Source organism: Aulonocara stuartgranti, assembly GCF_965226115.1.
Source record: "Aulonocara stuartgranti genome assembly, chromosome: 4".
In the NCBI taxonomy this organism is placed as follows: Eukaryota; Metazoa; Chordata; class Actinopteri; order Cichliformes; family Cichlidae; genus Aulonocara; species Aulonocara stuartgranti.
Window position 1 is genome coordinate 28517002 of NC_138942.1, and position 16141 is coordinate 28533142.

General features: G+C 40.0%; 1 protein-coding gene across 8 annotated transcripts in view; it reads left to right on the plus strand.

Moving 5' to 3' along the window:
* The window catches only part of plppr2a (phospholipid phosphatase related 2a), a 180083-nt gene that overhangs the window by 149918 nt on the left and 14024 nt on the right, over nucleotides 1–16141 (plus strand). For all 8 annotated transcript variants that reach the window (XM_082531108.1, XM_082531110.1, XM_082531113.1 and 5 more), the window contains 2 exons: nucleotides 13410–13530; nucleotides 15237–15487. In XM_082531108.1, coding sequence (XP_082387234.1) covers nucleotides 13410–13530; nucleotides 15237–15487 — 372 coding nt within the window. The remainder of the gene's footprint in view (nucleotides 1–13409; nucleotides 13531–15236; nucleotides 15488–16141) is intronic.

Genomic DNA, 16141 nt, shown 5'->3' on the forward strand with positions numbered 1-16141 from the left:
GAAAATATGTTTATCCAATAGCCATCAACATTAGCCATCTGCTAAGCTATTGTTAAGGTAGCAGCTATGGGTAATAATAAAACAATAATGTCAATGTAGGAGCTTGGTAGCTAACATTTTCAGTCCTGCCCATTTGAAATAATGATAGTGTTCATTTAACAGTGTGAAATAATTATTTGTAAATAAATGTTTCTCTGAAAGTCCCAGACTGAAGCTGAGTAAAGTCTACTAGTTGGCAACTACATGGAAACCGTGGTAGCCGACCTTACCATCTCTATGTTTAATGAAGTAATGGTTTCAAATCATCAGTAGTGCAGCACTACATCAGACAAATTAAAAATAACTCTCTATATTATTGTCTGTGTTGTTATAATCTTTGCATGTAATTTTTTTTTTTTTTTTTACATATTTTTATATCAAAAATAGCCTTGAAGATTTTTCTTGGTATTTGTTTTAAGTTTGTATTCCTACCAATAGTTAACTCTATGAATTATAATATTATGACATAAATTGCTTAACTAATGAAACAAGCATAGATTTTCATTCATTTCCAAAAGTCTAAAACCTGAAACTGGGTTGACAGTATTTCCAAATGTCTCCATTTAAGAAGTTATAAACTGTTTTAGTGATGCTTGTAATACTTATATGTTTCTAAGGAAAAATGCAGTAGTGTGGATTAATACTCACACAAGTTCTCTGTGAAAAATGATTCTGGCTAAAGGCAGCAAGCAGAGGCATACGTTCTGTAAGGAAATGTGTCTCAAAGTTGTCCTGTTTTCCATCGTCACTATCTTATCTAAAAATGGGGAAAAGGGTTTGAAGGTTCTCAAATTATTATATTACTATTAAATATTTACTTTTAAAGAAAATATTGGTTTCCAATAAATGTTTTTTCACCCTAAAATTGTAAATACTGCGCGCCATCGCAGCAAACTGAAATTTGTTGCATGCTGATTTTACATGACATGATGATTTCTGAGCTGCATGCTTCTGTTCAGTATATACTGTACCAGGTATATCTGTGAAGGTTCTCAGTCATCCAGGTCATCGTAGTCAAAGGAGCTTGCAAAGAAAAGCGTCTGGACTTCTTTAAGTTGCTTGAAGACGTTTCACCTCTCATCCGAGAAGCTTCTTCAGTTCTAAGGTCAAATATAAACCTAGTGGGAGTAACCCCCCACAGAGGGACAAAAGGACCCCTGATGATCCTCTAATCACCTGAGCCAAGTTGTGAAAATGGGTGTGGGTCCCAATCAGCCAGAGTTTCGGGTGAGCTCATTGTGAAACCTGGCCCCACCTTATCATGCGAATTCCTGAGGTCAGATGGCCCAGGATGTGAGTGAGCGTTAAGGCGTTTGGGGAGGGAACTCAAAACTGGATTATAGATGGCAGAGAGTTGGTGTCGTAAACCACCGCCTCTGTTCAAAGATGGTCGCTCACAGTGGACATAGATGGCTTCTTTCACTCCTCTTTCAAACCATCTGTCCTCTCTGTCCAAAATGTGAACATTGGCATCCTCGAAAGAGTGTCCTTTATCCTTAAGATGCAGATGGACTGCTGAGTCTTGTCCTGTGGAGGTGGCTCTTCTATGTTGTGCCATGCGCTTGTGAAGTGGCTGTTTGGTCTCTCCAATGTAGAGGTCTGGGCATTCCTCGCTGCACTGTACAGCATACACCACATTGTTAAGTTTGTGTTTTGGAGTTTTGTCTTTCGGGCGAACCAGTTTTTGTCTGAGCGTGTTGCTGGGTCTGAAAAGCACCGGGATGTCATGCTTGGAGAGTACTACTGTATACTTATTTGAAAAAGGAAGCTTGTGTATCTGATTGCACGACCAGCCACAAACACTTTCTCACACTGATACCATTGTTATTCTGTACCGCTCATATGAAGCTGAAACCACCAGTTAGCTTAAGCTAGCATCAAAAACAGCTAATCACTGTATCTAAAGATAATAGAATCCACCTGCAAAGCTTATTAGCTTATTTGTTTACAGTATAAAAGCATTACTGTAAGTAATATATTCAATTTGATTCAATTCAGTTTTATTTATCTAGCAAATTACATCAATAGTCACCTCAAGGCATTTTATATTGGAAGGTAAAGAGTCTAAAATATTAAAAAGAAACCCCAACGATCATATGACTCCCTATGAGCATGCAGGCAAAAGTGGGAAGGAAAAACTCCTTTTTAACAGGAAGAAACAGGCTCAGGTTATATAATTTTATTCACTTTAATAATGATTTTAATGATTATTTATTTAAATAAAATGTGGGAAAGGCATCTTTGACCCATGTATATATATATATAAGTGTCCATGCTCACGTGCAGTGATGGGAATAACAGCGTTACAAGTAACGGCGCTACTAACGGCATTACTTTTTTCAGTATTGAGTAATCTAACTAATTACTTTTTCTATCGTTACAACGCCGTTACTGTTACTAACAAGAAAATGCGGTCCGTTACTATTTTTCAACAAACAGACGGTTGAAGCTGTCTTCAGCTTACCGCATCTTATATCAGTAGCTGTCAGTAATCTGGGCACTACAGCTTTAAGCAGCTGCGCGCGCTCCCGCGGACCGCAATCACTTTCTGGTAGACAAGCACTTTTTGGCACAACACCTGGAGCTAAGGGGGAAAACAATCAAATGAGCGCTGCCGTTTGACTGAGGAAGAATAAAGTCGTGGTAAGCCAATCACATGACCACTTCAAGATGACAAAGCAACAAGGTGACATATACCAGTTTTTAAATTGTGTTGATAGGCCACGTAAAACCAGAGTCATGATAAACAATATATATGTGTTTTTTTTCCTCAATAGTTTCGTCCGTTTACTGTCGAAGGACAGCACAGCGAGCACTCTCTGCTTATGAGCAAAAAATAAAAAAACAAAACAAAAAACAGCCTGTTCGTGTTGATGGAAAAATGTAACATGTCGACCAATCAAAATTGATATGGCAATGTGACATTTGGTTGTTTAGGAAGAGGGGGAAGTTTTAGGAGTGTGAGAGAGAGAGAGAGAGAGAGAGAGAGAGAGAGAGAGAGAGAGAGAGAAACAGCAGAAAGAGAGAGAGAGCGAGTTTTGAGATGTGAGAGATTTGTGATGTTTAGCGTGTTTGGAGTGTTGTTTTGTGTAGTTAGTGTGTAGTTAGTGGGTAGTTTTGTGTCGTGTGTCAGAACAATGAGGTGACTGCTGTCTTCAGGTAAAAAACAGGATGAGCGAGACACCTGCTGCTGTCAGACCTGCAGGTATCAGGCTGTGATTTTCTCCTTTATAGTGGACAGAAATTATTTTTTGGGAGTGGCACAAATAATTTGTGTGGCATCTTATTTAATGCCGAACAGCTGATTGTTCTGTAAATAGTATGAAATGGTTTTTTTTAAGGGTAAAAGGTAAATGGCTGCAAATAACTTTGTTGTCCGCAAAACTTGTGCATAGGATTTTAAAATTGACAATTTATATTTGCATCTAAAGTTATGAAATATGATTCAATAAACATGTTTGTGGTTGTTACAGTAAAAAATATAACTTTTTCTACTCAGATTTTATATTTTTTTTGTCTGATTTTAGATCAGTTGTGTTACTACAGTATGTCAAAATGAAAACATAACTGTAAATTCAGACACGTGAGGTTGTGCTGAAAAGGATGATACCAAATGAAGCAAAGTAAATAGTTTTTAAAGGTGAAATATAGAGGAAACATCAAACGTAGTCAAAAATGGCCAATTATACCCTGGGCCCCAGAGGGTTAAACATTCTTTTAAAGTAACGCAATAATTACTTTTCAAGTAATTAATTATTTTTAGAATATTGTAACTCAGTTACTAACTCAGTTACTTTTTTGAAGAAGTAACTAGTAACTTGGAGCAGCAGCTGCTCTACTCTGAGCCCCTCCTTGATGGCCGAACTTCTCACCCTAGGGCCTCCAGCTTGCACTGGAACGGTTCGCAGCCGAGGTGAAGCAGCGGGAATGAGGATCAGCACCTCCAAATCTGAGGCCATGGTTCTCAGCCGGAAAAGGGTGGAATGCCCACTCCGGGTCGGGGATGAGTTCCTGCCCCAAGTGGAGGAGTTCAAGTATCTCGGGGTCTTGTTCGCGAGTGATGGGAGAAGGGAGCCGGAGATCGACAGACGGATTGGGGTTGCAGCTGCAGTAATGCGGACGCTGCACCGGTCCGTCTTGTTGAAGAGGGAGCTGAGTGTAAAAGCGAAGCTCTCAATTTACCGGTCGATCTACGTCCCTACCCTCACCTATGGCCACGAGCTGTGGGTAGTGACCGAAAGAACGAGATCGCGGATACAAGCGGCAGAAATGAGCTTCCTCCGAAGGGTGGCTGGCCTCTCCCTTAGAGATAGGGTGAGAAGTTCGGCCATCCGGGAGGGGCTCAGAGTAGAGCAGCTGCTGCTCCACATCGAAAGGAGCCAGCTGAGGTGGTTCGGGCATCTGACAAGGATGCCCCCTGGGCGCCTCCTGGGTGAGGTGTTCCAGGCATGTCCCACCGGGAGGAGGCCCCGGGGCAGACCCAGGACACACTGGAGAAATTATATCTCTCGGCTGGCCTGGGAACGCCTTGGTGTTCCCCCGGATGAGCTGGAGGAGGTGGCTGGGGAGAGGGAGGTCTGGGCCTCTTTGCTTAGGCTGCTGCCCCCGCGACCCGGCCTCGGATAAAGCGGATGAAGATGGATGGATGGATAACTAGTAACTATAATTAATTACTTTTTTAAAGTAACTTGCCCAACACTGCTCACATGTGTAGTAGGCCTACACATCTACAGGCTGACATCTGTTCCCATTTTGCTACATATGGGGAATATTTTCCATGAAATTTCTGTTACTCAAATCCAAGTTCTGTCATCGGATGTGCATCCAGGTGGCTCATTGTAAATAAACAATGTCCCAGCAAAGATGTGAAGTGTGAAAGAAACAGAATGATAGATAACAATGAGATATAAAGCAGCCATAGGTCCCACTGATACATATTTTAAGGGATGTTACCGAGCAGAGAAAAGTGGGGTGTGAAATTGAACAAGATAAAAATAGAGAAGGGAAAAGTAAGAAATGTATAACCTACTTTTTTCTTTCAGTTTAAAAAAACTAAGGTAAAGGAAGAGGAAAGAAGAGATTAAAGGGAAAGAAGGGGATTAGTGATGCTGCTACGCAATGATGAAGCGATTGTGCTTATGTAAGAAGGAAGAAGGATCGCTTTGATGCAAGCAGGCAGGGTTTGACTTTCTGGACGGATACCAAGCAGGATAACAGTGGCTGTGATGTTGAATTTTTCCTAGTAGAAGAAGGGCATCACTCTGTTTATTAGGTTGTATGATGTGTGTTGACGTGTATGCTTGATAGGCTCCATTTTTGTAGAAGCCTTAGCATTTGTGTAAAGTGCCCCTTGGCCTTGTATGTCTATTCATCCATAAATGAGATCATGTTCTTTTCTCAGTTGTTATTCTTCATCATATCTTATCAGTGTTTATGAAGTCTCTGATCTATAGACTCGTCCAGTCTGTATTTACAGAGACCAGGAGTCTCGTGTTAGTACCCACCCCTCACAGTCAAAGTCCTGGTGAGATCCACATGTAAGGAAAGGTAATGATCTTGATCTGCTCAGACAGGTGCCGTGTCTTTAACATCCATTAGCCCAGATCTCATCTATACACTGCATCGCATTACTTTACACATGAATGACTTTCCCAATCTTGTCAGAAGCATTAAGTCTCATGGCTGCAGAGCTGCGTTTCATCAATGTGGATCTGCAGTTGGTCCATGCAATGCAAGAATTGCAGCATGCCTTCATTAAATTAAGCCACAGACATGAACTGAATATCTCCCAACAAAGGTTTTCAGCTATACAATATGTGAGTGATTGTGTCTTGAGACATAGAGATACACAGAACTACTGGTACATTAAGGATAACTGTTAAGGCCATAGGGTTGTGTTGTGTTTTGAATTTTTAGATAACTTGAACATGACGATCACTTCACTGTCCTCAGTCACCAGATCTCAGTCCAATAGGCATTTTTGGGATGTGCTGGAACTGGAGATTCTTATTATGGATGTGTAGTCGAATGACACTGTCATGTCAGTATGCACCGTGTCTGTGTCGATATGTTGAATCTTTGCTTTGAAGAATTAAGACAGCTCTGAAGGCAAAAGGGGTCCAACCTAAAACTAATGAGGTGTAACTAATGAAATGACCAGTGAGTGCACTTTGGGGTTGTTTCCTGTTTTGCTTGGTCTTGTTTAGGGTTTCACTTCCTCTGTGTCTGATTGGCTCCTGTTTCCTATCCCCAACTACTCTAGTTGGTGTGTATAAATAGCCCTGCCTTTCTCTTTGAATTTTGTGCTTCACTTTTTCCTCCCATGTGTTCCCTTTCCTCATGCTTCTTGTCTGTGTATTTTGGATGTTTGCTTTTTAGAGTTTTACACCTTTATGCTTTGTTTGTTCTGGACTTAAGGTTTAAATAAAGCCTGAGGTTTTTGTTCTGTTTTTATTTTATGGTCCACCTTAAAACATTTCAGTCATTTAAACATGACAATTTAAACATCTGCAGCAACAAAATTGTACATACACATTACATACAATCTTTGAATAATATTGACAGAGGATATTTTTCTTGCTTTTCTAAGTTGAACTTTCTGGGGGCTTTATCCTAACTTCTCTCATCTTTATATTGTTGAAAGCTATACAGTACTTATTTTCAATAAAAAACACATATGGAGATGCATGTCCAGCAAAAAAGAAATCAGAAACTTTCTTAAAATTCACATTCATTTACAGTAATTTCCACTAGATAAAAATAAGCCAGGACAAAAAAGAACTATATATAACATCACGGTTGTGATCCTGAGAGGGTGCCTAAAGCTAAGTGTTGACTCAATCATTTGAGAATAGCAAAATCCTGAAGAAGAAATTAAAGGCAGCTAGTGTATTTTAAGATTTCCACGCACCAGAAAGTGGCAGAAATGCAAACTGTAATCAATTGTTCATGGGGAATAACTAATAGCTCTACACCCAGAATTATGCTTTAACCAAAGAGGGTCACTAAAATCTGTACATGGATTTTACTCCCAAATGACTAAGCTTTAGCTCAAATACACTCAAATATTGCACAATACCCTCCAGCTATATTGCACCATGGCCAATTTTAAGAAATACCCAGAACACTCCCCACCCCACCCATCCCTCTCATACAGAAACAAAAAAGAAAAGCAAAAGAAAGAAAATGTTAAAAACAAAGGAGCTTGGCCCTAATCCAGCTTTTCATATGGATCAAAAACAGTGTTGGTTTATATTGCACTTAATGATAGTCCTGCAAGGGTGGATTAATTCTGGACTATATTCGTGTATCGTGTCTTTTTCTAATCACTGCCTCTCAAATTCAATAGAAAAGTTCACAGAGTGAACACAGGCACTTAGGAAAAGACAAACACAGAGCTCAGAGTATCCAGCTACACTTGCACTGCAGTATTTAATAACCTGATAGCAAATGCTGTTGTAGATCTACTGCGGTGAAACTACAGTTTAATGAATGTGGACTACAAAAAGTGAGCCTTTCATATGTCTCTGTGTGTGCTCTTGTCGCCTTGTTTCACAGGCTGTAGAAACATGGGACAAATCAGCAGCGCATTCCTGGGGCTTCAAATACCGCTATTTCAAAGACTTTGGTGTGTCACATTTATGCAAGAGGTCCTTTGACATTGGCATGTGACACAGTGGGTTATGGCTGTAGTGAGATGGGTCTGTCACTTCCAGCTTGTCAGAAGAACCCCTTGGTGTCACATTTCAACATACTGGATAGAGTCATTTTTCACTCTGCAGAGTTATTGTTGTGAAGGAGAATATTTTAGCCCACACGCCAACCTTTTCCTGCACCCACTGACTAGTTTTAAGTACCCAAACCTAACCAAGTACCTTTGGTGCTAAACTAAACCAGTAAGTGAAGAAAAAAACAAACACAAAAAAACACCAAGTGAAAATTAATCACTAACTAACAAAGTGCAAAACACCCATGCAGTGCGAACTTCTTTCATATTGCATCACATCACAAAAGAATGACCTTACTGGACTTAAGACCAAGTGTATCATGTTGTTCAGACAAATGAAAAAACACTACAATGGGTCAAATGTGTTCACCAGCAGGTGAAATTAACCTAAGCCCTTAACACCTAGTCGATCATATTTGATAAATGAGTGCTTCTACACTATCAGTTTGATTTTTGATTTTTTTTTTTTGCCCCAGAAACACCTAAATAAATTGCACAATACATTTTTAAGCAATAAGCTGCCAATAAATAAATATAAACCTATAATAATTGGCAGATTTAGCCAATATAATACAAATTTAAACTCATATATGTGGAGTAATACCTTTTTATTTGTCATAAGATTTTATAAACACTCCATTTTCAAGAAATGTGACTTTTCTGGCACTTATTTAACAGTTCAGGGTTTAAAGGGTTAACAATGTAGACTAGAAATGTGTCTTTGATCATTTTACTATTAAACAGATTCTAGCAATGACGACTTAATAAATACTGATACATTTTATGTGAATACTCAGAGCCTAACATGAGTCTTATTTTCATCTGTCCCTTTGGTTTGAGTTTTCTGTTTTTGCCACCTTATTTGATCACTAACACACCAAAGTCAGCTGTCTGCAGAGAGGAATCCTAATGGAAGTAATCTGTATCTTGCTGCTAAGCAGCAGGTCCTGGCTGTTTCCTAGATGCCTGATTTGGCCCTCACAGCTTCATGTCATTATTCTAGAAGATGCTAAAATGTCTGGCTGTTGTTCTCATATATGCTCTCTGAAATTCACTCTTTCATACACTAAAAGGGAAAAAAAAAGATGAAGCTGGTTTTGTTTAACACGGCTTTGAAGGAAACTGCTGGATTGTGTATCCTGACTTCTTTTCCTCCTTCTTCTGAATGAACATGTTCAGTGTGAAATTGCTAATTACAAAGCTAGATATAAAATAACGCACATGGGTGTGAAATGTATTTATCTAAAATGTTATTTCTTTCCGCTCTCCTCTTCTTTAATAATGTTGCTCTAATCCTCCCTGCTTTCTTGTTGCTCTCTTTATTCTCCAACTCCCACCGCTTGTCTGTCATCTCCACAATCCTCTTCATTCATCTCGTGGCTCAGAGTAAAACGTCCCCGCTTATTGCCTCATAATAGACACACGTTCATAAAAAGGGCCAGTCTGAATACACACTTGCATTTTACTAATACCCACAAATTGAGATTTGATTACTTACACAAACACACACACACACACACACACACACACACACACACAGCCAAATCCTCCAGCCTCCTTGTGAGGACAAAAATGGGCTGTGTAGTCATGATGCCGATTGTTAATCACATCTCACGTCTGTATTAATGTTTCATTCCTCGACTCATCTCTAGTTTTGCATCATGTGACCAATGCAACTGCCTGTCACTCACCTTTACGTACTGATTTTGCAGTTCGCTGAAGCAACAAAGTCGCACGTCCTTGGTTTCCGAATGCTTCACACTACCTCCGCTTTGTCATCGCGCACGCTTGATGAGCAGCTTAATTTCAAGGAATTATTATCCTGTTGTCTCTAAACTGCAGTGACAGCCTCATCACATTTAACCGTGAGTCCTTGAAGGAGCAGTCGGGACAGAGGCGGGGAGCCAGAGTGCATTCTGCCGCAGCCGAGAGAGATGATTTAAAAATGTTGGTTGAAATAATGCGCTTCATGATTCACACGGATGCCATCAATGCATGAATAATGTATTCCTGCATTACTAACCCTAACCCCATTAACTTTCTACCTTCAGCACAGCGCCCCCTCTTCTTTCTTCACTCATAAACTCATCTTCTCTTTTGCTCCTGCTGCTTCTGAGAGCAGGGATTTGTTTTGCAAAGTGAGGCAGCATAAAACATTTCACACACTCTACACAAAAAAATTTATTCTTGGCTCTCATATAACATGAGACAACAATTTTGATTAAAAGGCAGCCAAAAATATAAAAATCATTAATCATTAAGAAAAACATATTTTGTATAAACCGATTGTATACCAGTCAAGTAAATTTCCTTTGGCCAGAGTCAGTTAAAGTTTTACAGTGTACTTATGTAACAAAATTACACTGAAAATTTACATCTAATCAGATTACTTAAAGTCAGTGTTATAAGATTTTATCAACATTTAGGGTATAAATGTTGAAAGGTACAGATGAGTTTTAACGTTGTAGTTAGTCACAGTTTATTGGTGTAGTTGGGTACTTTTTTCCCCCCACTGCTGATGGCTGTTTCCTGCTTTATTAATACTAGACAAAGACATTTACAGGTTATTTTTGAGTCTAAAAGCAACTTAAATCATCTCATCGAAACACCAGGGGATCTAAATGTAACGTTAAATCCATAAATTAACATTATTATATTTTAAATTTTTGTCTTATTAAGGGTTTATCTGTTCAAAACTCCCGGCCTGGTGCGTGTTTTCACTAACAAGGTGTATTCATGTAAACCTAATATTTTCACTTACACCCACTCAGTAAACACTGTCTTGTTCAGATTGGTTGGTTTATAAATAAGTAAGTCTGTAAGTCACGACAGAGTAACTGAACAGAAAATCATGAGACTCCCTCACAGTATACACATGTGTAATTGCACATTAATAATATTACCATATCATGCCTATTCTGTGATAAAGACCGTCATGCTTGATCAGCACAGGTGGGTGTTATTGTTGTGCTACTTTGTACTTTATAAAAATGTAGAGCTGTTAAATCCTGTTAATCTCTGTCATGGGTGACTTTCCAGAGCAACACCAGACAATTCACACGCACTGTTTGTGTTACACTTTACTGTTTAACTTTACTGTAAAAGGCACATGCTATTCCAATAATGGGCTCAACTTGAAGCAATATAACAACATACAAAGTAAGTAAGACTTGAAAACAGATGCTTTAATGCTTTAACACAGAATCTATTTAGACGTTTGCAGAACAATCCCATGGAAAAGTAAACTCACTTTTTTTCTTGCTTTAAATCAATTAGGTTGAAGATTAACTAATGTAATAATTTAACTAATTGAATGTAATTTCCAAGTGGACATACTTTATAAACCTTTTAATTTTCTAATTTAAAATTTTACTTGATTTAGGCACGGTCTGTAAAGCCTGTTACTCGAGGCACACTGTGAGACCAATAGGAGGTAAATCTCTGCAAGCATATCAATTTTGTCAACTAAGAGGTTCTCTTGGGAGGATTATGTCAGCTGGACAATAGGGGCAGGATGGACAGTGCTAGAAGCAGTGAGGAGTTGGGAATGTTGAGTGTGGGGTTTTGTAAAGCCTTAAAAATAAAGGCTTTTTGGGGTTATAGTGCTGTTAAATGCTTCTAAAATGCCTGCCACCCACTCCTCCACATCTATGCCCCAGGTAAAGTGTTAAAAAGCGCTATTATCTCATATTTTGTGGCGTACCCAGGCTTAAATGCTCTGCAGACAAGCTGTCCCTGTGGAAATAGACGCTATCCTGCCTTTTAATTGCCCCCTAAATGCTTGTCCAGAGTCTCATACTACCCATAACATCTCTGATTTGAAGCTTCTGATTAATCCCCCCGTAGCTTTGATTTCATGCTTATATTAGTGTTTAGATGGTTGCCATGGGAAACCCAGTGGGGCCGTGTGCCTCTAATGAAAGAAATCACTTGGCTGGGCATGCACTTCACAGCACTGCTGCACTGGCTGGCTCCCTGCATGCTTTTAACTCTTTCAGCTTGGCTGGTCCCTCATGGAAATTTATCAAACCTGACTGAAACGCGATCATTTTCTGCATCTCTCATCTTTCTTTCTTTCATTTTCTCCTGCTCCGTTTCCTTTTACAGAAGTGCTTCAGATATTGCCACTGTGAATGTAAATGGTGAATTATATTAAGCATGGAAAGAGTAAGAGCAAGGCTCATGAATCTGTGGAACACAATCAGTGTCAATGTCGGTCCCACTTCTGTCACAGTCTGCATGCATATTGTCAGGATGATGAAGGATATATCTGCCATAGGTGGTTACTCAGGGCTCTGTTGCAGTGTGTGCTATAGTCTTTGAGTGGAGTAGGCTCTCATACAGATGAGCCTCACAGTTGCAGCCCATTAAGGGATCATCAGTCTGGAAAGCCACCACTGTTCAGACTCGCTGGGAGCGAATTGAACAAAGTCATCTGACCAGACTCTCTGCTCCAAGCCTGATGCTCATCACAAAAACAGCAATAAAACTGTGAGCACCCAGCAACGATGACTGCTATTTTTCGCTCACAGAATGTGCAGCACTGTACTGAGGTTACAGCTCTATGGCACTACAGCCAGAGAGCTCACACTTAATTAAAGAGATGATAACTAAAGTGTGTAATTAGCTATTTTCGCACAGTGGGTTCTGAGATCATAAGTAATGTTTGGAGCCGCAATACTGTCATGGCTAAATCCTTTGTAGAGCTATGTCATGTTTATAGCTGAAGATAAACAAATCCTGAGCTCATTGTCATTCTGCAGTGAACAGTCTGTGGAGTTTATGAGTTGTTCAATTGTAACATATAATATGATCGCTTCTATTCCTGCCACTCCATTCCTGCCATGCCATTAAAACCACTGAGAGGTTAAGTGAACCTAATTGATTATTGCGTTGCAATGTAATGTTCTGAAACCTTGGTGCCTTGCATGCTTGTGGATATTATTTACCATTGCTGTCAGCACCTTCTAATGGTGGCTGCATCCCCTATCAGGACAACATGGCACATCATACCACAAAACCACACCGGAAGAACAAGAGGAACACAAAAAATAAAGAAAAAATAAAATAAAACCAGGTAGTAACTTTGACTCACTAACTACAGGGATCACAATGGAGTCATGCACAAATGGCATGCTTAAACTTGGTCTATGCACACACAACCCCCAGTACTATTGGTGCACCTAGAAATGGTATTTGGAGTGTATTTTTAAAAAAATTATAGTGATATTATACAAAACAATTTTTGAAGATTTACCAAAACATAATGTGAAGATGTGTCTGTAGATGGCCTGGTCAATCTATGTTCCAGTCCTCTCCTTTATATGTATATATCTGAATTACCCCTAAAAGAATAACACTGTATAAAAGCAGCAGAAATTAGCTTCTTCTGAAGGGCTTAGCCTTCTAGGTAGCATGCAAGTTATTCTGAAGGGGCTAGAGCTGCTACTCTATATTGAATGAAGCCAGCTGAGGTGGTTTTATGTCTAGGATCCCTCCTGTGACAAAGGCAACCGAGGAGGTTGCTTTTGGCTCCCATGTGGTTATCTCTGCTTAGACTGCCGCCGCTGTGATCTGGACCACAATGAAAAGTAGAGGATGGATGGATGGAACCATGGCTACTATGTTTTTTGTGTGTTTCCAGATTCTTGTTGGAGAGCTGTGCGCCTTCTTCACCAAGGCAGAGGGAACCCAGGAGAAGACCATTGTGACTGCAGACTGCTGCTACTTCAACCCCTTACTGAGACGCATAATACGCTTCTTGGGTGAGCATGCTGTAGTGTCTTCCACAGTCCCTTTTTCAGGCTTTTGAAGTGACACATCTAAATCTTTCTAACCATTTTCATATATAAACTGTGGACAGTGTCAGGTCACGATTCCTCCAAAAGGATGGAAGCTCGGTGCAGTGTGCAGGTAGCTGGAGTTGTAACAAACACTTGTAATGAATTCTCTTTACCTGTTGTATTCTGACACTGACTTGTTTAAACATCACATAGACTTTGAGGTACTGGGCAATGCTTAGTCATTTTCAACAAAGTAATGTATTACTTTTCTTAAAAGTGCAAAATATTCACAGCACTTCACTTGGTCCACATTTTGCGGCGTGTGACCATTAGTAACAAAGGCACCAAGCACTGGGCATGGTGGTGGCAGGATCATGCTGTGGGGATGTTTTTAAGCAGCAGGAACTGAGAACTAGTCAGGGTTGAGGGAAAGATGAACATGGAGTGCAGCAATGTTCAGAGACGTCCATGATGATATACAGCTCCAGAGCACTCTTGGCTTCAGGACTGGGGTGAAGGTTCATTTTCCAACAGGACAGCTACCCTAAGCACACAGCCACTGGGTGTATTTTTTCTATTTTTTTCGGTAGTTCTGCAAAGAAGAAACTGCCCTAAAAACAGGTATGCCATGCTTGTAGCATCACATTCCAAAAGACTTGAAACTGTAATTGCTGTATAATATAATGGAACAAGGCTTTACATGACACAATGTGGAACAAGTGAAGCACTGTGAGAACATTCTGGATGAACTTTAATCTACTTTGTTACTTAATTACTCAGCATTGAAAAACAACCTAAAGAGAGTTTAAAGTGATTTCCACAGTTCTACTTGTTCATGTTCTACTATAGAAACATGAACAGGTAGAAATTAATGCTACAATGCTGCAAGACTGACTGCTCATCACTGCTTTCGTTACCTGGGCAAGACTAAACTCTGGCTGCTGGGCTGGGGTCAGCATGCAGTAAGATTTAACGTCACTTTGGGTTCTTGGCTAGCTATTTGTTTGATGGTAAATGGTAATGGGCTCGTTCATATATAGGGTATCCACTCAGCGTGCAGATAACTTGTAACACAAGTAATGACTTTAATGTAACCGTAATATAATTACTGAATTTAGTGCAGTAACACATTACTTTGGGATGTGTTGGACCCAGCACTGCTCGATGGCAGGCTTTAATCTGTTTATTTGTTTTTTTTAACATTGGGGCTCTCACTTACAGGCATCCTCAGTCTATAAATAAGTGCTTCATAAGTGTGTAATTGAATGATGAAAAATAAAAGAGAATAAAAAGTACCATTTAACATTATGAAAGAAATTGCTGAACTGGAAAAACCTGACCTGCTGTTTGTCAGCCACAGCTGGCACATGAAGCTGTTAATTGGATGATCAAATGTGGCATAATGTTTGAGGTAGATTGCTCAGGATCCTGGCAGTAAGGCTCCCATGAATATTAAGAAGCCTACCAATCTGCATCTTGAGCTGAATCAGCTGAGGAGGAGGATTCTGTTGCAATTTCACACATAATAATGTGTTGGGGCTCTTTGAAGTAGAAGCATTTACTACTTTTATCACCTGGTGACGTGTGTCTCTTTCAAAATCTATATTTTCTTTTAATAAAAATAAAATATATGCTTGCTTATTAACTTTTCCACAATTCCCCCTTCTCTACACTCTTGTCCTGTCCAGGTGTTTATGCCTTTGGTCTATTCACCACGACCATTTTCGCCAATGCCGGCCAGGTAGTGACAGGAAACCAGACGCCTCACTTCCTGTCTGCCTGCCGACCAAACTACACAGCATTAGGCTGCCAGTCCACGATGCAGTACATCACAGAGCGACGGGCCTGCACAGGCAACCCACTGATTGTTATGTCTGCACGTAAATCCTTCCCATCTAAGGATGCAGCACTCAGCGTCTACTCAGCAGTGTACACAGTGGTAGGTTGGACAAAACTGGAGGTGATATTGCTACTGTAAAGATTTAAGACTTAACGGGAGTTTCAGATGTGTTCTAGCAATTGAAGCCCACCTGCTGTCTTTACTGTGTTATTTCAGGCCCATGCCAAACTTTCTGTTTTTAGTGAACACCATTGCCACTAGATCTCAGATTAGGATGAAATCAAAGAAGACCATCACATATTAAAGAATGCAGTCATTTGAAAAGGAAAGTTACATAGGGTCCTGTGGAAAACGGCAATAAAATGGCTTGTTGAATTGCTTTTAGCATCCATAACTTAAAATTAGAGATGGACCGATCCGATATTACGTATCGGTATCGGTCCGATACTGACCTAAATTACTGGATCGGATATCGGAGAAAAATAAAAAATGTAATCCGATCCATTAAATATCATGAAAGCACCTCACAAAACTTGCAACACGCCGTAACTCACCTCAGAACGTTAGCACGTCGGAGCAGTATGCATCATGTGATAGAGCGGCTGTGGCATGCGGGACCTGTCGGTGGTCTGGATAGCATTTGGAGCTTCGCTAGCAACCCGGCATGTCATCTCCGACAAAGTTATCCCCCAGAGAAGTAAAGCAAGTGTGTAAGTCCATCTCTGAATGTATGTAAAGCATTCCTGCGTTAAG